At 37.8% G+C, this 24,339-nt stretch overlaps 1 protein-coding gene across 3 annotated transcripts in view; it reads left to right on the forward strand.

Moving 5' to 3' along the window:
* The window catches only part of MARCHF6 (membrane associated ring-CH-type finger 6), a 72,226-nt gene that overhangs the window by 34,651 nt on the left and 13,236 nt on the right, over positions 1-24,339 (forward strand). For all 3 annotated transcript variants that reach the window (XM_007456441.1, XM_007456440.1, XM_007456442.1), the window contains 13 exons: positions 626-658; positions 3,549-3,600; positions 7,832-7,890; positions 9,178-9,258; positions 9,712-9,780; positions 9,859-9,933; positions 11,252-11,386; positions 13,364-13,483; positions 14,241-14,341; positions 16,803-16,940; positions 18,252-18,456; positions 20,596-20,665; positions 24,018-24,199. In XM_007456441.1, coding sequence (XP_007456503.1) covers positions 626-658; positions 3,549-3,600; positions 7,832-7,890; positions 9,178-9,258; positions 9,712-9,780; positions 9,859-9,933; positions 11,252-11,386; positions 13,364-13,483; positions 14,241-14,341; positions 16,803-16,940; positions 18,252-18,456; positions 20,596-20,665; positions 24,018-24,199 — 1,320 coding nt within the window. The remainder of the gene's footprint in view (positions 1-625; positions 659-3,548; positions 3,601-7,831; positions 7,891-9,177; positions 9,259-9,711; positions 9,781-9,858; positions 9,934-11,251; positions 11,387-13,363; positions 13,484-14,240; positions 14,342-16,802; positions 16,941-18,251; positions 18,457-20,595; positions 20,666-24,017; positions 24,200-24,339) is intronic.

The following is a 24,339-nucleotide window of genomic DNA, read 5'->3' on the forward strand; positions in this document are numbered from 1 at the left end:
GAAAGAGTGAGTAAGACTTCTTTCTATCAAGTATCCTAGTGTTTTAATCCTAATGTATATCTTAAAGTTGACCATATTTAGATGTATACACTAATTTTCCAGTTACATTTAATGAAAACAATTACCAGAACTTTAATTTCTAGGGAAAATTAAGTAATGTATTATTTGTGATGAAAATATTAAAAATATTATGATAAAGGTCTATTGATACCTTTTTCTATCTTCTGGCCTTTAATACAAACCTTGCTCCACTTACAAAATCTTTAATTTGAAATTGTGGACTTTTGAAAATGAAGTAACAATTTAAATTTAAGTATTATTCTGATGCTTCAGTTGACAAAGTAATACTGTTGTATCATGAAATCTTGACTGGCTCCATATCTAATGAGTTGAAACCCAAGATGGAAAATTTTAACTTTATAATCATATGATTTGGATTAAAAGAAGATCCAAAATATAAAACTCCCACGAACAGAAGTTTTTCACTCTCTGAAAATGATAGGCTGTATTGGAAAGTAGTGGGTAAACATTATGTTTAAAAATATTAAAAGGAAAATGAGCTTTTTTCATAAATAGAATAAAAAATCCTGTTGTATCTTAAATTAATGCATATTATTTATTTTAGATGCTAGGACTTGATGGATCACTCGTTTTTCTAGTAAGTAAAACTAATCTTTTTTTTTTTAAATTAATTTATTTTTTGCTGCATTGGATCTTCATTGCTGTGCGTGGGCTTTCTCTGGTTGCGGCGGCAGGGGCTGCTCTTCGTTGCAGTACGTGGACTTCTCACTGCGGTGGCTTCTCTGGTTGCGGAGCATGGGCTCTAGGCATGAGGGCTTCAGTAGTTGTGGCACACGGGCTCAGTAGTTGTGGCTCATGGGCTCTAGAGCGCAGGCTCAGTAGTTGTGTGGCGCACGGGCTTAGTTGCTCTGCGGCATGTGGGATCTTTCCGGACCAGGGCTCGAACCTGTGTCCCCTACATTGGCAGGCAGATTCTTAATCACTGCGCCACCAGGGAAGTCCAAGCTAATCTTTTTTAATAACAGAATTGCGACTTAATTATTTGTCTTAGTGATTCAGTGATTTCAGATTTACAGTATGTTCTGGCTTTTTATATTAAAGGTCAAAATGCCCTGTGATTTTTTGATTACTTAATATGTTGAAGAAAGTCTGTTTTGTGCATTGAAAATAACTGGCAAAGCATAAAGGTAATATTATTTACAAAGGAAATTATTAAACATATTTGATTTTTAGAAAATGAAATTCAAAGTTGATGGTAGTTAAGAATACTTGGCCTTCTTTTAAAGTCCCACCTTGTGGGACTTCCCTGGTGGCGCCATGGTTAAGAATCCATCTGCCATTGCAGGGGACACAGGTTCAATCCCTGGTCCGGGAAGATCCCATGTGCCATGGAGCAACTAAGCCCGTGCGCCACAACTACTGAGCCTGTGCTCTAGAGTCCATGAGCCACAACTGCTGAGCCCGTGTGCCACAACTGCTGAAGCCTGCACGCCTAGAGCCCATGCTCTGCAACAAGAGAAGCCTGCACACCACAATGAAGAGTAGCCCCCACTCACCACAACTAGAGAAAGCCCTCACACAGCAACGAAGACCCAATGCAGCCAAAAATAAATAAATAAAATAAATAATAAAAAAATTTTTTAAATGATTAAAAAAAAAGAAAGTCCCACCTTGCAATGTTTAATGCCAGAACTGGTGAAAACAGCGCAGTTTTGCACTATTCACAGAGAGAACCCCCTGTTTGTTGCACCTCTCCTATCTTTACCTTAATAATAAAGAGTACAACTGTAAGGTGAAGAACAGTTCTTTAATGAACTTGTTCTTTAAGGAGAAATGATGCTCTTTTCAGGTTCTGTAATACAAAATCACTTGCTATTTGGGATTTTTAAATAGCTTTAGGTATCAAGATGACTTTGGCTGCAGGTAGCCAAACCCCAGCTGACCAAACCAGTAACACAGGAGGAAGTCCAGAGGAAGGATGGGCTTCAGGTGTGCTTGATCCAAGGCTCAGCAATGTCATTGAAGAGTCAGATAATTTCCATCTGTCTCCTCTGCTTTCCACAGTGTTGGCTTCCTCTTCAGGCTGGCTCCTCAGGCCAGATTAGGAAGTTGAGGTTAGTAGTGTGAGGATTTTGAGGAATGTATCTGATGATAATTCACAGATTAGTAAGAATGGGATATTAGTGAGCTCCTATTCAAGGCTTGAGTATGGTCAGTATAGAAGGTATTATTTGGCTGTATACTCATTTCTGTACTTTATCAGTCCCTCATAGATGAGTGATAGAAGTCGTTGAGGCAGTGGTGTTAACTCAAATCCATTCTAATTTTTAGAAAAAAACCACAGGATGACTTCATGCATTTGTTACAAATTATTTAATATGTACCATGTGCCAGCTGTGATAGTTACTGGATGATTCAGAAATGAATGAAATAGGGTACCTGTTCTCAAAGACTCTTTATAGTTTAGGAGAGAGAAATGAACATGTAAACAAGGAACTTTAGGTAAAGACTGACAAACAGTGTGTATAGGACACGAGAGGCATAGAAGAGGGCTTAGTCAGGCCTTTCTTAGCAGAGGGGAGTTGTCAGAAGGGAATTTTTATAGAAGATAACTAGAGGTTGAGGCACAAAAGATATTGAGGATAAGGACAGTTTGGGAGCCCTTAAGGCAGAGAAGCTGAAAAATTCAAGTGATATGAGCCCACATGCTAGGTAGGAATGTACAGTAGTAGTCCTCTCTTAAACAGACTTATCATCCTCTTGCCACTTGGATTTGTGGCAAATTGGGAACCTGATTAGAATAATCTTTCTAAAAAGAAAATCTTACCATGTTAAGATTCGTGAAAATATTTCTCCATGGCCCCCTTGGAAGGATCATTTAACTTGATTGTAGGGGGAGGTAGTGGGCCTGGGCAAACGGGCTTGGGTGTCCCGATAGTCAGTGTGGAGTGTGACTGAGCACACGCGGAGGAATAGATGGGTGGGCCTTATGTTGGAGGCGGTAGTACATAAGCGTGGAGTGTGTCAGTGGCCAGGTGAGAGTGCATATTCTGAGACTTGAACAAAGAAAGCCATGGGGACAGAAGGGACCAGAGAAGATCAAGTGACCTTAAAGAAGGCATGAGAACACACTGGACACTGAAAGAAGTGCTGTGCAGTTTACACTGATATGTTGTTCAGAAATAATGTGGTTTTCAAATTTTCCTTTACTTAGAATTTTTTAGTGTCATATGACTTAAACCTGGCGATTATTTATGAGAATCTGTAGTTTGTGGTAGATTATTAATTTCTGAAGAGGATATGTTTATGGATGGATTTCTTTGATTTTTTTTTCATGTGGACATTATGAACTTTAAGTTTCATTAGGTTTAGTTTTATGAGCTATCTAATGAAAAATGAAGTTACACATAATTTCTGAACAAAATCTCAAAATTATAGTAAAAATATCAGTCTTACAGCTAAATAAATGGATTAAACATAAATCAAAGAGGAGATGAATATGTTTTATTAATGCTCTTTTCCTTTAGGAACATGTCTTCTGGGTGGTGTCTTTAAACACACTGTTCATTCTTGTTTTTGGTAAGTGGCATTTATGCTTTTATTTATGGTATTATGGTAGGAGTTTAGTTTTCTAGGAGTCTTGTTACAGGTTTTGTTTTGTTTTTAAACTTAGGAATATATGAAACAGTTTTAGACAGTCATCTGGTATAGGAAGACCCCAGGTATACAGTTTCTTTCCTAAGCAACATTGACTACGGTTATTTACCAACTTTGCTTCTGTTGCGCATTTCTGTCTCTCTTTGTAGAAGCCAATTTTAGACTGACTTGAGAATAATATAATATTCCACATCTGGAATTAATTTTGTGCTGATTATATGTGTGTTCTTCCCTATGGCAGAAGATCTTGTTTTCATCTGTTAAAATCCTGACCAAGGCCTTACCAGAGACCTTGGCTTGGGATCTGTCGCAGAGATGGATATAGGCTTGAGGAAAGTGTAATTCCCCTCAGAACCAGATTCCAGCAAAGTTTACTTCCAGGCACTTTAACAACTGTACCTATGCGGATTCTGTGACAACACTAAGAGTCCCTCCCATTGGGTGTCATGAGAGTAAGGAAGCCAGGGTTGAGATGTAGCTGACAGGTTTTTCTGCTTTGGGGAAAGGTAAGGGAAACAGTTGAGTAAACCAAGGGTTTAGAATTCAGTTCCTCAAGGTGGAGTCTGTTAGAATTGGGTTATTGTTAGACTGTACTATTGGTGTCTCATAGAGAGACCTCAGGCTGCAGATCTCTGTATAGGGAATATCTTTGAGAAATCCTTCCTTAGTGCATATGAATTACTCCTAAGAAGGAGGAATATTTTCCAAGTTTCTTCCACTAAATTCCAAGTTATTTTGCTCTGTGTTAGGGACTAGAAAGCAGTGTTTTCATCAGGAAACAGTTGTCTTCAATAGGAAGCCATATGGTCAAAGAAGACACTGAATAAATAGATCAAGGATGAGACAAAAAAATGGTTTTCTGAATATTATCTATAAAAGAGCAAAAGAAATGTATCTGTATCTTGTTGAAACACACTATCTTTTAAAAGTTCCATTCATTCTTAATTTTTAGTAGATATTTAAGATGGTGCAAATTAACAGGAAGCCCATTCTTTGTTGTTTTCCCTTGCATATGGGGGTGAAAATGTGTCTGCAGATTATTCTACATTTATTTCTCATTATGTAAAATAATTGATATATACAGTGTGAAACTCTTTTGATCTTGACCAAATTTTCTTTGAGAGAAAAAAGTGATCTATATAGACTTTAGTCTTTGTTCTTGCAAGAAAAGCTTAGTGCCAAATTAATGTTTAAAGGAATAAGTCACCTTTAAAGCATGAATTATAGAAATAAGAACTCTTGTTTATATAAAGCAAATCTCAACTAAGTAAATTTTTCTAATCCAACTTCCTAAGCTTATACTATGAAAAACATTTTTTTTGTCTTAGTATGCACATTATACTTAGGATCTTTTGAAATGAAACAAGAAGTTGTCCTCTTTTTAGGAAAACTTCCTCTTTTTTTTAGGAATATACTTTTCCTTTTAGATGAACATAGTCATTGGGATTAAGCAACACTCATGTTTCTTTCCTACTTGGGTTGCTTTACTGCAGTTTCCACTGGCATTTTTGGACCTTTGTGGTCATGTATTATACTTTGCAGAAATAAAACCTTACAGTGCTGCTGTCTCAGTAGAAGGGAACAATCCTAAGAAACTGATCTTAATTTCAGGGTACCTATCTAGTAGTTTCTGTGTAATAGGATAGAAATTGATTGTTAAAATTGGTGCTTTAGGTTAATATTTATATATATAAATAGAGTTGAAATTTGAAAGTTTGCCTTTTCCAAAGGCCTGCTTGAGTCGTCCTCAGAGTTGGGTGTGAGAATGAAATAGGAAAAATTCTGCATATAGTTATTTCGCACACTTTAAAATTTGCCTGTGCTTCATAATACACATAATATATTAATAAAATAGTATATGTGTATAATTTATAAAGAAATTCAAGTGTATTGGGAATACCTGTTAAAAAAAATTTCTACTTATGAATACTTGGTCAAAAAGGTTTGGCAGCCAGATCCCTGTAGATTCACTCTGACTTTTGTCTTTATGATTGAGTCTCCCTCTCCCCTTTCCTAATAATCTGTACTCTTCAGTTATTTTTGCCATAAAAAAGGTAATTAAATTTTATTAACTGAGAATGAATTATAGTTATATTAACACGGAAAGAAAGACTTGAGGAAAAGAGACTATCAAAATTCTTAATACGAAAATTTTAAGGCTATTTTCTTTTTCTTTTGAACATCTTTATTGGAATATAATTGGTTTACATTGTTGTGTTACTTTCTGCTTTATAACAACAAAGTGAATCAGCTGTACATATACATATATCCCCATATCTCCTCCCTCTTGCATCTCCCTCCCACCCTCCCTATCCCACCCCTCTAGGTGGACACAAAGCACCGAGCTGATCTCCCTGTGCTATGTGGCTGCTTCCCACTAGCTATTTTACATTTGGTAGTGTATAGATGTCCATGCCACTCTCTCACTTCATCCCAGCTTACCCTTCCCCCTCCCCTTGTCCTCAAGTCTATTCTCTACATCTGCATCCTTATTCCTATCTTAAGGCTATTTTCTTATTTAACCAGAATATCATGACACTTTACAAAATTACCAGAATTTAATATTACCTAATAATAGATCATATTAAAAATTCTAGATTGTCTCCTTAAATATCATTTTATAGTTGCTTTGTTTGAATGAGAATTCAAATAAGGTCTACCTGTTACCTTTTTTTTTCAGTTTTGGACACAAAAAATTCATTAAATTGCACTAAAGTTCATCTATTTTTAAAACAGAGCTGAGAATAGTCAAGGAGATTTTGAAAGAAGTATATTGAGGGAGGTTTACCTTACTCAGATATTGAAATTGTTTTAAACCTACAGTAATTTAAAAAAAATATTTTTTATTGTTTTACAGTTTTTAAAGGTTACTTTCTGTTTACAGTTACTACAAAATATTGGCTGTATTCCCCTTGTTGTACAGTAGTACATCCTTGAGCTTATCTTACACCTGGTAGTTTACTGTTACTTTTGGTTGTTAAATCTTAAGTTTTTCTGATCTAGAATATTTTTTATTTGCTCCCCTCATCTACCCCTACCCTATTTTGCCATTGATTTGTTGATGACACTAGGTCAGCTGTCTTCTATGTGTCTCACTTTCTTTCTTCTGATGACTTCCTGTTGATTCTGCTACCTTGTTCCTTTGTCTCCATATTTCTTTTAAACTGGAAGTTAAATCTGAGGCCTGATTAGATTCAGGTTCAGTACTTCTGGGACAAAATTTTCACTGGTCAAGCTTTGCTTATTACTATGACATATCAGGAGGTACATGATGTCTGGTTATCCACCTTTGTCTGTGGTTCAGGTGATAGTATCTTGAAGCCTCTATTGTTAGGTTTCATTTTTCCCTTTAAACATCAGAAAGTAATCTGTGGGAGGTGGTATTTTAGTATTATGCAAATATCTAGTGTTCCATCAACATTGTACCGAATGTTTATTATCCATTGATACTTGCTTGAATTAATTTATTTTTATTAGGCATTACAAAATGGTGATTTTCAAATTCTGTCATTTTTATGCATTTATTGGCTGGCTTTTCTGTAAAGAAGAGCTTGATCTTATCAGCTAGAACTACTTAGTTAACCTGAATTTGTTTGTTTGGAAGAAGCAGGACAGATGTGCAGTATTTTCCTTAAATTATTAGTTTTCAGGATAAGGAATTGATGTTCTAACAAATTCCCTTAGTGATAAAAGTGTTTTCTATTATGTTGCTTTTTTCCTTTTGTGGTTTTTGTTTTTGGCTTTCCCTTTTTTGAGTATTAAGAACTCATGAATTTGTATGCAGTGTGTTTTCATCAGTTTTTTTTTTGTTTGTTTTTTGGATGCTCATATCTTCTTCACTTTATGTATTCAGTGTGTTTTCATCAGTTTTGGGGTTTTTTTGTGGTTTTTTTTGGGTGCTCATATCTTCTTCTCTTCCCACAGGCCTGTGAGACTGTTTTCACAATAGTTCTTGTGTCCTTTCACCATGAGTTTATTAGGAGCTTGGTAACTTTTTTGTTCTCTGGTTGTAGAGAATGTCACAGACAGTACATTTTTGGTTCTGAGATCTTCCATTTCTCCAAGAAGCTTTTGTTCCTTTTAGTGGGGTTGGTACTAGGAGTGTTCATTGTTTTGATTTTGAAGTTTTCATTGAGTTTTCCCCCCCTTTTAGCATTTTGCCCGTACCACATTGGCCACTTCTCCCTTGTTGGTTTGGGATTTGAAGAACACGTGAGTATGATACTTTTGCAAACTTAATTTTATTAATTACCCCAAATTTGATATATGTTGATTAAGTAATAATATTACAAAGAGTTACTTCATTTCTCAGTCTGCCTTATACAAAGGAATAGTTATCCAGCACCATCTCGTTCACCTCTTCTAAGCCAGAAGTGGCCTAAGACGTAGTAGGACATGTTGCCAGCTGTGGAAGATGTTCTCTGAGCCCCATGATGCACTGTCTTCCTTCCCGTTGGGCAGGCCAGAGACATACTGTGGGAAAGTTTTCTTACAGACTGATTTTTGACCTGCTCTGTTAGCCTGTGTGCTCCTTTCTCTCCCTTTTCCCTGGTTGCCCCATAGTGAATTCAGAAAGGTAATGATATATGAATCAATTTTTTAAAATGTTGATCTTTGTTGGAGTGATGGACTGTAGTGTTTTCTAAAGAAATTTGCTTTAATTTTGACATTTTATTGCGGTTTTTCAGAATTAGATAAATATTTGGATGGACAACTACTGCTATTTTGGGGGGGTCCCCAGAAATATTTAGTCTTTTAAGAAAAGCTGACATAGCTGGAATATTCTGGTCAATTTGTATATGTGAATCCTGAGAGATCACACTCTGAAGTTTCTGAAATGGCAAAGAGACATGTTCTGATATTTAATACAGATCTCCAAATTCTCACTAGTTAAATGCAAGAACTTGGAAAGTTCAGATAAATGCTTTGATAAATTTTGACTTTATAAACTATCACCACTTGCTACCTGAAATTCAGGAACCAAAAGGTGATGGTATCTTGGGCAGTATATGTCACTATCCAAAATCTTAACTCTTTGTAAGTTGATAATGAAACAGATTTGGCGAGCACGGGAAACTGAAACATTGTGGTTAGGAGATAGGGTAGCTAAGATGTACCTTGGCCAGAGGACGGCTTGGACTTTGTGCTGCTGTTTTCAGCGCTCAGCCTTTAGCAGGTCCGCTTCAGAATGGACTGAAGTGCAGACGGTTACAACTGTTTTCTTATTTTGGTAAAATTTAATTCACCCTACTCTTATTAGTTTGTCTGATTGAGTAAAGTGTTATTCTTTCATTTTACCTCATCTTTTCGTAATAAATAGCAGTCCATGGGAGAATCTGGTTTGCAGAGGTGTCATCCAGAGGGGATTTTATAGTTGTTTTTTAGTTACAAATTCCTGAGATAGTTCACATTTAGTCTACTTGGATTGTTTAATAAACATTGTTAAACTGGGGTGTAGGCCATGTTGAAATTACATTTTGTTTATTTATTTTCTTCTAGGTCCAAGCATCCCATTTTGAAGGCCTAATCACGACCATAGTTGGGTATATACTTCTAGCAATAACACTGATAATTTGTCATGTATCCTTTAATGAACCAGCTTAGTGTTCAATAATGTTATTGTGCTTACCCAAGGGTTGTTCTTATTAATGACAAAACTATTTCTCTCTACTTGTCCTTTTAGTAGAAGTTGTAGGTATTTGTAGTGAGGATGAGAGCAGAAAAAATATGGAATAAATTCTGTCTGTCAGATAATATTAACTGTTACCTAAATAGTTACCTGTTTCACTGTATCCTTTTTTTAATTAAAAAAATTTTTTATTGAAGTATGTTGATTTACAGTGTGTTCATTTCTGCTGTACAGCAGAGTGATTCAGTTATACATATGTATACATTCTTTTTTTTAATATTCTTTTCCATTATGGTTTATCATAGGATATTGAATATGTTTCTCTGTGCTATATACAGTAGGACCTTGTTGTTTTTCTGTATCTTTCTTTAAATGTTCAGGTTTTCCTTGACTACATGCTGTAGGGCTTGGCAACTCTTGTTAAATTTCATAGGTCTCGTCGCTTGCTGGGAGTCTGCTATATTGTTGTGAAGGTAATTCCTGTTATAACTTAAGACTGGAAATGATTTCTCCCATTTGGGTGATGTTGATGACCTTTGTTTTTACTTAAGGTCTCTTTGCTAGTGGTGGTAGAAATTGGAGTGTTCCCTCTCATTTGTGGCTGGTGGCTGGATATTTGTTCCCTGGTGAGTTTATTATTCATTGTCATACAATCTAATAATTTAAAGGCTTTTTAAAAAGTGGTCTTTAGGGTGGGTTCCTTTAATGTAAAGTCAGTATTTGATAATAGTTTGTTTTTTCTGAGAATGTATCATTGTAGAGTCTTAATGTTGCTAATTTTTCCTGAGTAACTGATTTTTGTGAGGCTCTGTGCACATTTCTGATGTTAGAGTATTTTGACTGGAACCTTCCTGATAACCAGTGGAGTGTTCTCTTCCTCGTTTAACTCTTTTGAGTTTTATGAAGATGCCAAGACGTTGTGTATAAAAAGAGTAATTCGAGGGAGGTCCTGGTGGTCTATTGGTTAGGACTGGGTGCTTTCACTGCTGTGGCCTGAGTTCAGTCCTTGGTCGGGGAACTCCCACAGGCAGCACCATGCAGTGCAAAAAAAAAAAAAACGAAAAAGAGTAATCTGAAAAGAAGACTGCCTTTGTAGTAATTAATTCAACCTAACCATTTGTTTTAACTAAAGTGTTTAGTCTTGATTAAAATCTTTAATGACTTGTCAGTGATCATCAGTTTTTTCTTTTCTTTTTTAATTAATTAATTTATTTTTGGCTGCATTGGGTCTTTGTTGCTGCACATGGGCTTTCTCTAGTTGCAGAGAGCGGTGCTACTCTTGGTTGTGGTGCGTGGGCTTCTCATTGCGGTGGCTTCTCTTGTTGCGCAGCACAAGAGGGTGGGCTTCAGTAGTTGTGGCACGTGGGCTCAGTAGTTGCAGAGTGCAGTCTCTGTCCATAGTTGTGGCGCACGGATTTAGTTACTCCGTGGCATGTGGGATCTTCCCGGACCAGGGATCAAACCCATGTCCCCTGCATTGGCAGGCGGATTCTTAACCACTGTGCCACCAGGGAAGTCCACTTTTTTACTTTTCAAAAAAATTTAAATGTAGAAAAGCTGCCTTTGGTTCTGAGATAACATTTTCTCCCATACCTTACTATTAAAACTTGTCATGAATTCATACCTGTAACCAAGAAAGGAAAGTATTATGTTAACCAGAAATGGTTCTTTCACAGTAGCAATATTGGTAAAGTTCTTATTCACCAACTGGTTTATCAGTATTACCTCTAAAATTTCTGAAGTGTCATATACGTCTTTGAAATGGTATCCAACCTATATCATTTCTATTTCTGTGATACGATGAAATGGCTTTAAGAGAACTGTAATTCTAGAAACATCAGAACCTACATGCATAGTGATTCATTCACTTCCTAGAATATGAAGATATTAATTCAGCAGATGTAAGCAGTACAAATCTCTCTCACGTGTACTGTTTTGATTTAGGAAATGTTTGATGCTACTCTGAAAGATCGAGAACTGAGCTTTCAGTCGGCTCCAGGTACTACCATGTTTCTGCATTGGCTGGTGGGAATGGTATATGTGTTCTACTTTGCCTCCTTCATTCTGTTACTGAGAGAGGTAAGTTCTACAGGGAAGTTCCAACACTACATTTATGAAAAGGACTTTTGCCTTAACCATAAGTCATGCCTTAAAGGCTATGATGATTTCCTAGCTAAATCATTTTCTCTGTTATTTTATTCTAAGAGGGAACAGCTAATAGCCTAGTTTGGCTCAATTGCTTTAAACTGTTTTTTAGTAATTTGTCTCAAAAATTGACAAGTTTTATTATTTCTGTCTAATTAGTTTTGAGTTTGAAAGATGAATAGACTGAGGGGTAAAAATTAAATTAAAACACTTGTTTTACTTGGTATATATTTTAACCAGCCTCAAATACATATTCTTAGAACTTTATGTGATGTGAGCCTGTCTTGGACTTCATCCAGGGACATTTAATGCTGGAAATACCCGAAGGGTATGGTTTTGCAGGATCAAATATGTAAAGTGGTCTTGAAGCAGACAGCCAAAGTATAGACTTATAGTGAGGGTCCTTTATGATTCTGGTTCACTCACCAGATGGGTACTTTTACTAATCCTGTTTTCAGAATACAGTCCTTACTGATTTGGGGGCAGTGAAAATAGGGTCAGTATTTGACTAGTATACATCTCATGCTTAGTTATCTGCTACAAAATGAAGTATAAAACTTGAGTAATTCTGATTAAGTGTACTTTCCTCTGTGCATTCTTTCCCCAAATAGTACTGCATGCTCACTCTGTGCCAGACACTGTGATGTATGCTGGGGTAATAGTGAGAAACAGAGACACAGTCTCCACTCTCCTTGATTTTTGCATCCTGGGAAGGGATACAGCCATGGAACAAGTCAGCTTACTCCATTGAGAGTGATGATGGAGATGTGCAGGGCCCAAAGGAGCAGGCTGATGACTAATCCAGTATGAATGGAACACAGAAGCACAAAGGCTTAATGAAGTTCTTGGTTACTTTGCTCTTTGAGAGATTTGAGGAGTTGGGGATGAGCCTGGGGGCCAAAATATTCTCCTGAATCATATAGTATAAGTTCAGTAAATTCTGTTTGCAAACAAAGCTTGTATCCTTGTTTTGAAATTAGTGATTGAGACTACATTAATAATGTGTTTTTTAAATTGTAATTATACCTGACCTTAATTTGCGTTATTCAGTGATTAAGTATTTTATACTGAATTTTTTCATTTTATCAATATGGTGGTTTTTTGTTGATACAGAATCCTAGTATTTTAGAGTTAGATTGAACCTTAAAGCTCACATATCATAACCCCTGTGTTTGGAAGGTGGAGAAATAGAATTTGGGCAGATGAGATGCTTTTTATACAGGGTAGCTCAGTGAGTGTGAGCCACCCAGAACTAATCCCCAGACCCATTCATTGCCCATCGCCCATAGCCTTTAGGGTTGATGCTTCCTACTGAGCAAGGGGAAAAGATGTAGATGGTAAAATGAAGATACTGAGAAACTGAAGGTTTTTTAATTAATGTAACTCTTTTCGGGAAGTGTGAGACTGCAATCACATCTTCTGTTTAGGACACTTATAAATTGTAACCTAATCCTTTCCAGATTATACAATATAGTGATAATTTTAAAAAAATACTTATTTTTCGAGACTTCCCTGGCGGTCCAGTGGTTAAGACTCTGCCGCCACTGCAGGAGGCATAGGTTCGATCCCTGATGAGGGAACTAAGATCCCTCTTGCCACGTGGTGAGGCCAAAAAACCAACCAAACAAACAAAACTTATTTTTCATCTTGGAGATCTAGATTTCTTGACAAATTGTACTTAAATTTTTCCACTGAATGATTAAAAGCATCAAAGGACATCAAACACAGGATAGTTTTAATAAAGATTCTGATTTAGGAACTTTTCCCAGGAAAACTATATGAATTTTCCAGGGCCCATTTCATAAGATGCCAAAATAATTTTAAGAGCTTATTTCTCTATTAATGTTTTAGCTCATATACAGAGCCTGAAGACATTGGTAAGTATTTATAGCATTTAAAATATATTTGCAGGTACTTCGACCTGGTGTCTTATGGTTTCTAAGGAATTTGAATGATCCAGATTTTAATCCAGTACAAGAAATGATTCACTTGCCTATTTATAGGCATCTCCGAAGATTTATTTTGTCAGTGGTAAGCATACTTTTTTTGTTTTTGAAGTAAAATGGGCTACCCTTTAGATTTTTTTTTTTTTTGGTCAGGAGGACTGGTAGAGTAGATTGAATTAAGTTTATCTAAGCCTGTGGAAGTTGGTTATCAAATAGCTGTTTTATTGGTTACTTTGATAAAAATAAAATGTAAGTAAGCAAAAATGCCTTTTGGTTCTTTAGTAGTATAATTGATTGCCAAATTATGGGTCTCTGAATTACATTTAATTTGCATTGAAGCAATGGAGACTTGTTAATAGCTTCTAAATTAAACTCTTAACAGAAGCAACTCAAAGTTTCTTCCCTGGCTGGAAGAAGAAATTACCTAGTTAAATCTAAGTTTTTCCAAGATAAAATTCTAAAAGCAGTGATGTGTGTTCTTTGGAAACTTTTGTAGTCATTAGTATGGGTCATGTCTTATTGTTACAGTGGTTTATTAAGATGCAGGCAATTTTGATCCTTCACTATGAGTTTCTAGCTCTCTTTTTACATACCATGCAGTGATTATCCTTTGTGGCTCCTGTTTGAGCCTTCGTGTCCTAGAGAGAGAGAGAGAGGAGCAGCTGTCCCAGGTATGCAGTCTCCACATAGAGTGAGCCAAGTATAGTGTGCTGAATAAGAACACTCAGCAGCCTGGGCGCGTATAGACTTGGATTGTGTGTTGGATGTGTACGTTCAGAAGTCTGCCTGTCTCTCGGACTTACAGTGATTACAGTGGTCCCCTGCCCTTTTTCTTGATGCAGATTGTCTTTGGCTCCATTGTACTCCTGATGCTTTGGCTACCTATACGGATAATTAAGAGTCTGCTGCCTAATTTTCTTCCGTACAATGTCATGCTCTATAGGTAAGTTGTTGAAATTCGGAAGCTTTACTAATTTAACTCTGGTAGGGATTTGATATTCAGAGTACATTTATTTAAAACATTCATTTCTTACAGATATTAGAAATCATCTGATAACTAAATTTTGCCATGTTCTAAATCACATAATTGTTAGTTTAGCAGTTACATGTTCCAAAGAAGGACTGACTTTTCTGCAAATGAAGTGTGCCTTTGATTAGCATTGAAATGTTTAACATTCCTAATGAGAGATACCTAGTAGCATCATCTTTGTATGAAAAGCATATCATAAGTAATATAGCCATAGATATACATTTAATTGTAGATTAAAATAGGCTGTTTGGCTTATAAATGGAAAATCTTTTTTTGATTTAAAGACTTAAGTAACCTGGAAACCTAGTCTCCACCATTCCTCCTATAATCTCTTTTTCAGTGATTTGCCTCATCCCTTCCGTCACCTAAATATGCCAGGCAAATTGGATTTCTTCCTCAAATTTACTTGTAATTAGTCTTTAAGTCTTGTCAGTTCTAATTCTTTTTACAGTCTCTTATCTAATTCAATGTGATTTACCACTTAATATCTTAGTTTAGGCCTTCCTGTTTTCTTCCCATTTATAATCCATCCTTAACACACCTGCTTCTTCCTCCATAACGTACAGAATAATATCTGGGTCATTTAGAATGACATCCAAGGCTCGGCATCTCACACTGCCTTTCGAGCATCTTGTCCAGCATTGTCTGACTTGAATTCTTCTCTCCAGCCACGCTCAGCCTCCACTGAGTCTCCCCATAAATGCCTAGCTACTCCTGGTCTTTCCCTCTCTGTTTGGAATGACCTTCTTCCCCATGTTTGCCTGGCATGCTTCTGCTGTCTTTTCGTCAAAATCCAAATCGAGGTTTTATTCTGAGTTTTTCCCTACCTAGACAAAGTCGATTCTCCCTCCTTATGTATTTGGGTCGTCACAGTGAGAACCAGGAAGCACGGTTTCTGGCTTTATATATGGTTGGCGTAGACCCATTTTTTGGTAGTTCTTTATACCTAGAATTTTAGCTAAGTTTTTGTAACAGTGTTTAGTCTGTTCTTCCATTCAGCAAAATTGGGGACCCATTATATAACAGGTTCTTTTCTATGTACAAGGGATGTAACAGTGAACAAAACAGAATCAAGAAAAATCTGTGCCCTTGTGGAGCTTATATTTCAGTTGGGGAGACAGCCAATAAAATAGATAAAATACATAATATGTCAAATGGTCGTAAGTGCTATGGGAAAAAACGAAGCAAGGAAGTGACTAGTGAGGACCTGAGGAGGTGACAGGTGAGGAAGGCCCTGAAGGAGGAGGGGATGAGGGAGGGAGCCGTGTGAACCCCTGAAGGCAGAGTGTCCTTGCAGGGGAGGCGGGCACATGCAGTGTCCTGAGGTCTGTTTGAGGAGCAGCAGGGAGACCAGTTTGGCTGCAGTAAAAGGAAGAGAAAAGTAGTTGGCTGTGAGGTCAGAGAGGTCATGGAAAGCCAGGTCCTAGAGAGCCTTGTAAGCCATTGTAAGTAAGCATTTTGGCTTTAACTTGAGTGATTTGGGGGGTTCTTGGAAAGGGTTGAGCAGAAGAGTGGTCTGACAGAGGTTTCACAGGGATCACTCTGGAGGCTGTGACAAGAGCCAGGGTTGAGATGGCCAGGGCCGGAGCAGGAGGGCAGCTAGGGGTAATGTCGTGATCCCCGTGGGAGGCGACGGTGGCTGAGAGGGAGGAAGTGGCAGTGGAGGTCATGAGAAGTGGTTAAATTCAGGGTATCAGGGTACAGTCAGTAGGATTCACTGGCTTGTTTGAATGTCGGGTGAAGAAAGGCAGTCAGGGATCTAAATATCTGTCCTGAGCACCTGGAAGGATGGAGTTGCCATTTACTAGGGTGAGGAAGATTGCGGAAGAGCAGGATTTAAGGGGAAGAGTGGGAATTTGATATTGAACACGATAAACTTAAGATGTCTCGTGTGTACTGTGAAACGTTGAGTTGGCACTTTGGATGTGTAAGTTAGGAATTAGGGAAGATGTCTGAGCAGTATATAGAAATTTACAGAAAGGTGCTATTCAAAGCCACAGGAGGTCGCATTCAGCGTGTCTTGGAAAGGTGTTCATGGAGACTTGGAAAGGTGTTCATGGAGAAAGTGTTCTGAGGAGCAGTGAGCGACCAGCTGTGTAATACGCTACTAAGCCGGTACATGAGGTGAGGACCAAGACCTGACCGCCACTTTAACAACACGAAGGTCATTGCAACCCTTGTTGGGAGCAGTTTTGGTGATGGTTGAGGGATGTTCCTTGTTCTTCAAGGAAGAATGGATATGAGGTGATAAAGACAGTGAGTCCATTTGACTCTTCAAGGAGTTTTGCTGTCATTCCATTAAATGTCTAATATGATACAGTTATAAGGGGAAATGGAATTCACATTGTAAATTATGGCTTTTCGTAACTCTCAGTGATGCTCCAGTGAGTGAACTGTCCCTTGAGCTGCTTCTGCTTCAAGTTGTCTTACCAGCGTTACTTGAACAGGGACACACGCGGCAGTGGCTGAAGGGACTGGTGCGAGCGTGGACTGTTACTGCTGGATACTTGCTGTAAGTACAGGCAGGTGACTCGTACGTGTGTCATTTGTGTCAGTTTAATAACCTTTCTGAAAAAGTATGCCCCACTCAGGAAAAGTTAGTTTTAATAAGACACAATTTAGTGTTATCTGCAGGTGTATTGTTTAAAGCTTATTAAAGTTTTAAATTTTTCTTATTTTTCTAATCATTGTGTATCCTTTTATGGAGAAATGTGTACACGTTTTTACCCTCTCACAGAGGGTTGCTGCTGGCCTAGGTTCTTTCATTTCATTACACAGGGTAAAAATAAAATACTTCTCAGTGCATTAAAAACAAACCAAGTTACCCTTATTTTAGAAGTCCTAACCTGATAAGGAGCTCTTCTCTGATTTGGTTTCTCAGTCATTTAGTCAGCATGATGCATTTATGTTTTTTCAAGCTTCATATATTATATACTTAGAAGTTTAATCTCGGTAGTTTAAACATTTTTTCAGAAAATATGTGGCATCCTGTAGATACCTTAATGTGAAATACAGGCATACTTTCTTTTATTGTGCTTCACAGATACTGTATTTTTTACAAATTGAAGGTTTGCGGCAACCTTGCATTGTCAGATAATTGTTAGCATTTTTTAGCAATAAAGTATTTTTAAATTAAGGCATATACATTGTTTTTAAAGACATAATGCTACTGCATACTTAATAGATGACAGTATAGTATAAACATAACTTTTGTATGCATTCGGAAACCACAAAACTTGATTGCAATGCAATACTTGCTTTATTGCAGTGGTCTGCAACTAGACCCACAGTATCTCCAAGGGATGCCTATATGCATTTGGTTGTATTTGAACATTTATCCTTCTCTAACAGCTCAGTGCCCTACCGTGAGCCCCCTCCTTCCCCCCATCTCAATTGTGCCTTAACTGATTTGTGGCTTGATGTTTTAGTCGAGCTGTGTGTCACAGCAGACACAGTAGTCATCTACAGAGAAAAAAAGAAGTTGATAGTCTTTTCCCTAAAATTCTTCACATAGAGTATCTTGGGCATTGCACTTTTTTTTTTTTTCCAGTTACTGATTCTTCTCAGATACTGGCTGAAGAAAACATAAAATAGATTGAATGGGTATTTTGTATGTTAATTAACTTTATGTTTGGGAAGGTCTAATTTAAAGCACGCAGCAACATTTAGAGCTGATTGAGATAGTAGCAGTGCTGTGCATAGATTCTACTCATACGTTTTCTCCCCTAAGTAATAATTATCAAGAAAGTAAGTCTCACGTCTTGCGTCTTCTGTTTTATTCTGATCTGAGGTGAGCATTTTCACTGATGCAATTTTTACACAGGGATCTTCATTCCTATTTGTTGGGAGACCAGGAAGAAAATGAGAACAGTGCAAACCAACAAGCTAACAATAACCAGCACGCTCGAAATAACAACGCCCTCCCCGTGGTGGGGGAGGGCCTGCATGCAGCCCACCAAGCCATCCTCCAGCAGGGCGGGCCTGTTGGCTTCCAGCCTTACCGCCGGCCCCCGCATTTCCCACTCAGGGTAGGTGCTGCCCCGACTTAGCAGGGATCGAGCTTTCCAACTTCTGTTGAGGAGTTTTTCTGCTGTTATCTGCACTGTTAGTATATGGTCCTCTGTGTAGACGCATCTTGCAGTCTTCCTGACAAGAACCCACATTTCAGGCCTCTCATTCTGCAACAGATAATATATGTAAGTGTCGGATAAGCTGATGGAATTTTAGATGTAAGCCATGGAGTTGGGAGTCCATGTGCTATTGTCCTTGCTGTTGGAAAGGAACAAGATAGAAGACCCTAGATCAAATAAGTTGCCATTCCTGATTCATTTCACCTGTGTGTTGGGAACCGGAGGGGGCATTTTAGTGTTTTCCTCTCTTTAATCCTTGTAGTATTAATCCCAATGCTGCAAGGTATGAGTAGTAATCTCTTGTTTACATCTGATAAAACTGAAGACCAGATTGGTTAAGGAAGTACTTGGCTCAGCAAGACTTACCCCCAAACTCCACCAAAACTGTTCCTGTCAAGGGTCACTAGTGACCTTCATGGGGTTAGATTCAATGGCCAGGTGTTAGTCCTCACGTCACCTGCTATATTAGCGTGTCATATGATTGCTCACTTCTTGCTCCGCAAAACACTTTTTTGAAAGTTGTTCAGGAAGCTTCGTGGAGGAGTTGATACCTTTAAGTCTTTAAAGTTTGGGGTCAGGCAGATTAAAAAATGGGAAGTGGGAAGGGCATTCCAGGCCTGTGTGTCAGGACAAGAGGCAGGTTAGCCTTGGTAGGTATGGAACCTGCAGGGAGGTGAATGTGTGGAGTGGGGGTGGGAGGTGCAGGTGAGCTGCAAGAGCTGGGGAGGGAGCTCTCAGAGATGGGGGTGGAGCTGTGGGACTTGAGGCTTTCGGATTGACAAAAGGTATTTTCTAAGCAGAAGGTACTTCTGGCCTAGAATAGAGAGAGAATCACTAAGGGATTTCTCTGGCGGGGAAAGCTGACCAAGGCTCCAGCCCCCTCTCGGAGTGTTATCGTCAGTGCTTTCCAGTCTTCCTGCTGGAGCTCTGCCCTTTGGGCTTAGTCAGGTCAAGGCAAGCAGCACCCTGTCTTTCTGTCCAGGGTAGCCACTTCCCTCTTGTCTCAGTGTATTTCCTTTTTATCTGCGCTTCTCAGTATAGGAGCCACCAGCTATAGCTACAACGGCTGTTTACTTTTAAACTTAATTAAAAATAAATACAGTTTGTAAATATGTGGTGTGATGGATGTGTTAATAACCTTGATGGTGGGAATCCTTCATGGTGTATACATATATCAAATCACATTGAACACTTTAAATATATTACAGTTTTATTTGTCGTTTATACCTCAGTGAAACTGAAAAAAAGAAAAGAAGGTACATTTCTTGTAGACAACACACACACTCAAAGTAAATAGAATTTAAAATTCCTTTACTCATTCATGGTGACCCCATGTCAAGTGCTTAGTGGCCACTTGTGCCAGTGGCTCCTGTGTCGGGCAGTGCAGGAGTAGACATGTCCATTATCCCAGTTCTAATTGGATAGCACTGTTAGGGAATAAGCTTTCCTTTTATGAGAAGTTGTTTTTGAGAATTTGATAAAAATAAGCAAATATTGTTAGTTTTAATTAATAGGGAAATTTTAAGCTGATTATGTTTTTTTGTTTTTGTTTTTTTTTGCGGTACGCGGGCCTCTCACTGTTGTGGCCTCTCCCGTTGCGGAGCACAGGCTCCGGGCGCACAGGCTTAGCGGCCATGGCTCACGGGCCCAGCCGCTCCCAGGCATGTGGGATCTTCCCGGACTGGGGCACGAACCCGTGTCCCCTGCATCGGCAGGCGGACTCTCAACCACTGTGCCACCAGGGAAGCCCTAAGCTGATTATGTTTTATTTTTGTGCTCTCTGATTCAAAATATATTGGTACTTGCTGATGTATCTGATTATATGAAAGTGGGCACAGTTTCCTTTCAGCCAAAATTATAGTTACTATTACCTAAAATGAAAATTTCCTTTTTATGTGAAATGGAAGGAATCCTGGAAATACAAATATAGGCAGATCGTTTTTACTGGGAGAATTGTGTTGATTCTTTGAGGAGTGTCATAAAATGCATTGAGCACAGATGAATCCTATTTATGCACTGCTGTGTTTTGCCTTGCAGATATTTTTGTTGATTGTCTTCATGTGTATAACCTTACTGATCGCCAGCCTCATCTGCCTTACTCTACCAGGTATGAGGTTATCCTAGCTCTCCGCTAATGACATCATGAAAAGATGCTTTGTTTTAAAAGGGTATGTCTTGCTGACGTGTGATCTTTCATCACATATAAACTTGAAGTAGTTATCCCCTCATTTTTATTGAATATGGGATACTGTTCTCTATAGGTCTCTACGTTTCATTGGACTCATTTGTATCGGAGCAGAGGGGGACAGAGTCAATATACAATTTATGATTAATTTTTGGAAGTAAAGTACTTGTGGTCACTCATTTTATATAGACATTTTCTTATTGCAGTATGGGTTCTCAAAAATCATCTGTTGTCTGGGATTTGCTTCAAAGTGTTCTGGGGGTGGGGAAGTAGGCAAAACTATAGAAGATGTTAAGATTGGCTGTGAATTGATAATTTTTGAAACTGGGTGATTGAGTACAAAGGATTTTATTATAGGATTTTCTCTGCTTGGGTATATGTTGAAATTTTTCATGAACTTTTTTTTATAAAAAATTTTTCAGCATTTTAAAATAAAAATGTATGCATAAAAAAAAGTCATTTGTGTGGCTTAAGTCATTTTTTTCAAGCCAGTGTTTTGATGTTAATTATGTTTGCCTTCATTATGTAATTATCTTTCCAATCCACTGCATGCTGTTGGTAGAGACCTTTATGAAGCCAGGCTATTTCCCTTTATCACCTGGTAATCATAAATACTAATTGCTAAATTTCAGCTAAACAGGGTTTCTTCATCTAACAAGTAAGAAGCTGTCCATGAATATAGTAGTTTGTCATCTTCTGCAGAGGTCAGGGGTAGATGGGGGTGGAGTCCAAAGCCAGTGACAAAGTGTCAGAAACAACTTGCTGCCCCACACGCCCCCCACCCCCCGCCTCCTAGTTAGTGTTATAGCAAGCCAGAAGATTCTGAATCATACTGATATGTGTTAGCCACTTAAATAATCATTAAGTGAAGATAATTTTCAGGTCTTATCAAGCCTGTACATGTTATTGAGTTAGTGTCTTGATTATAGCACTAACTCAGTATAACTTTATAAATCAAATTTGTATTAAATACTTGAGTTTTCCCATGAGGGCTAAGGCTGAGGAAGAGCAGCTAGTTAATTTCAAGTGAGGTTTCTTAAAAAAAAAAAAGAATAGTTTCTAATTTGTAAGAGTTGTGGTTCACCTTAAACTGGTAAAAATAAAGTTGTTTTGTTTTCACTGTTTCTGCACAATGATTTTTGACCATGAGAACTTTTCTCTTAAGTTCACTACTCAGACCTCAGCTGTTAAAAAGACAAAGTCTAGTTAACTATTGGGTGCAGTGTAGTAAACATATTGTTGAGAAAACTCAGTTTTTGAACTTTGGACAGCTTTACATTTGTGGTTTTTATGTTTCATTTTCATGTTTTTATCAGAAATATTAAAAAGTTAGCAAAAGAAGGAAACCTAGTTTTAGTGCTTGAATTTAGCAATACAGGTACATTAATTTCATTAAAGATTGTTAAGTAAATATTTCCCTGTTAATCCAGTCCCACCATCTAGTGGAAGGAATGCAGTTATGTTTAATCATAGAAATGCTTTTGTCATAGTACACATTTAAGGTGGTGAGGATGCTGTTTTCCCCATAGGTTACTTTCTTGTAGCTGCATTTTAGCTAATGTTAAGTTACTGCAAACTAGAAACTAGCCCTAACCTCTCAAAAACACTTTAGAAGTATGTGAAGTATGGAATGAAAAGCAGCCTTTAAATTTTTTTTTTTCTATTTTATTTTTGGCTGCGTTGCGTCTTCATTGTTACGCACAGGCTTTTCTCTGGTTGTGGCGAGGGGGGGCTACTCTTCGTTGCGGTGAGCAGGCTTCTCATTGTGGTGGCCTCTCTTGTTTCAGGGCACGGGTTCCAGTAGTTGTGGCACATGGGCTCTAGAGCACAGGCTCAGTAGTTGTGGTGCATGGACTTAGTTGCTCTATGGTATGTGGGATCTTCCCGGACCAGGGCTCGAACCTGTGTCCCCTGCATTGGCAGGCGGATTCCCAACCACTGCGCCACCAGGGAAGCCTTAAATTTTAAAAAACCAACCAAAAAAGAACAACAAAAAATCTTGGAGTAGAAATATGTATATATAGAATGCTAGACATTTTTATCGAATTATCAGTGGTATTTTTATATCTTTAACATGCACGTGTGTTTATTTCATGTAGATAAATACTTAACGTGTATTTGTCTTCAAAAAATGAGTTATCTTCATATCCAAGCTGTCTGTGAGATTGCAAAGAAGTGTGTAACGTTATCAGCACTGTGGCTTGTAAACCTGACTGTTGGGGTGGTTTAGCTTGACTGGAGGCAGTGTGGGTCCACGGTCAAGAGCATGAGCTCTGTCCTGTAGACAGGAGTTCACATTCAGCCTCAGCCCTTGTGTGACCTTGCTTGGGCAAGGTTCTGTTGCTGAGCCTTGGTTTCTTAGTCTTCAGAGTGGAGGTCATTGCTGCTTGCAGGGTTGTTGGGAGGATTAATGAGAAAATGTATGGAACATGTTCACAGCCACTAGCTCCTTTTAGACATTGAAAGATAACAGGTAAGTACTGTATTAAGGAGAAAAAGACACTGGAAATGGGGTGTTCCTTTTTTCTCCAGCTTTATTAAGATAAGTAACCATGTAAAGAAAGTTACTATATAAATGATCTTGACTGATAGTTAGATTTTTGTGGGTACATTGTGGAATTTATTTGTAATAACTCTTTGTATGAGGCAGTCCCTTAGACAACTTTCACATGTTTCCTAAGTTTCATTATATTTAGATCTTAAATTTTTTTCCTAAGAAAAATTAGTGGGGTATTCTTTGTTAATGTGCCCACTTCCGATTAAAATAAGCTTAGTTTTCTATATTAATGAATGACCCAATTGAAAGAAAATTACTCTAAATTATTTTTAATGTTCCTAAATGTTAAAAGTATTGACAACACAAATAATAGAAAGTAAATTTTCCATTTTTGGCCTGTTATGTGCATAATGATTTCATTTGATAATACAGACAATAAAAATAACATCCCCCTCAAGTTGTTTCAGTCCCCAAAGAACAAGTAATTGGCCTGGCAAGTCAGAATGCATGTCACAGGAGAGCTCATCCCCAGTGACTTACTGCGGTCTGATTGTATCTTAGTCAGATAATTACATTCTTTTGAATTTGGGGGGTTTTGCTTTTATTTTGTTTGTTTGCTCTCAACAAAGACACTGATATATCAAAATGTGATGTCTTTTTAATAATCACTTAAAATGACTGAAATTTTTGAAAATACTAGTAGTACAACATTGACATCAAGATTAGAGTTCTCTTTACATGACTACATGTCTAATATATCAGCTTTTCTATTTTCAGTATTTGCTGGCCGTTGGTTAATGTCATTTTGGACGGGGACTGCCAAAATCCATGAGCTCTACACAGCTGCTTGTGGTCTCTATGTTTGTTGGCTAACCATCAGGGCGGTGACAGTGCTGGTGGCATGGATGCCACAGGGACGCAGAGTGATCTTCCAGAAGGTTAAGGAGTGGTCCCTTATGGTAGGTTTTCCTAATAAAGACTGATCTTGTCTGACAGGAGTAGTGAATATTTTTCCAGTAATTTCTTTTAATCTTTTCACTTTTGTTTCTTCACTGTGTTGATAGAGTCAAGAGAGTTGATTTTTTTGAATTAGAAAGAG

Source organism: Lipotes vexillifer, unplaced genomic scaffold (genome assembly GCF_000442215.2).
Source record: "Lipotes vexillifer unplaced genomic scaffold, Lipotes_vexillifer_v1.1 scaffold458, whole genome shotgun sequence".
Lineage (NCBI taxonomy): Eukaryota > Metazoa > Chordata > Mammalia > Artiodactyla > Lipotidae > Lipotes > Lipotes vexillifer.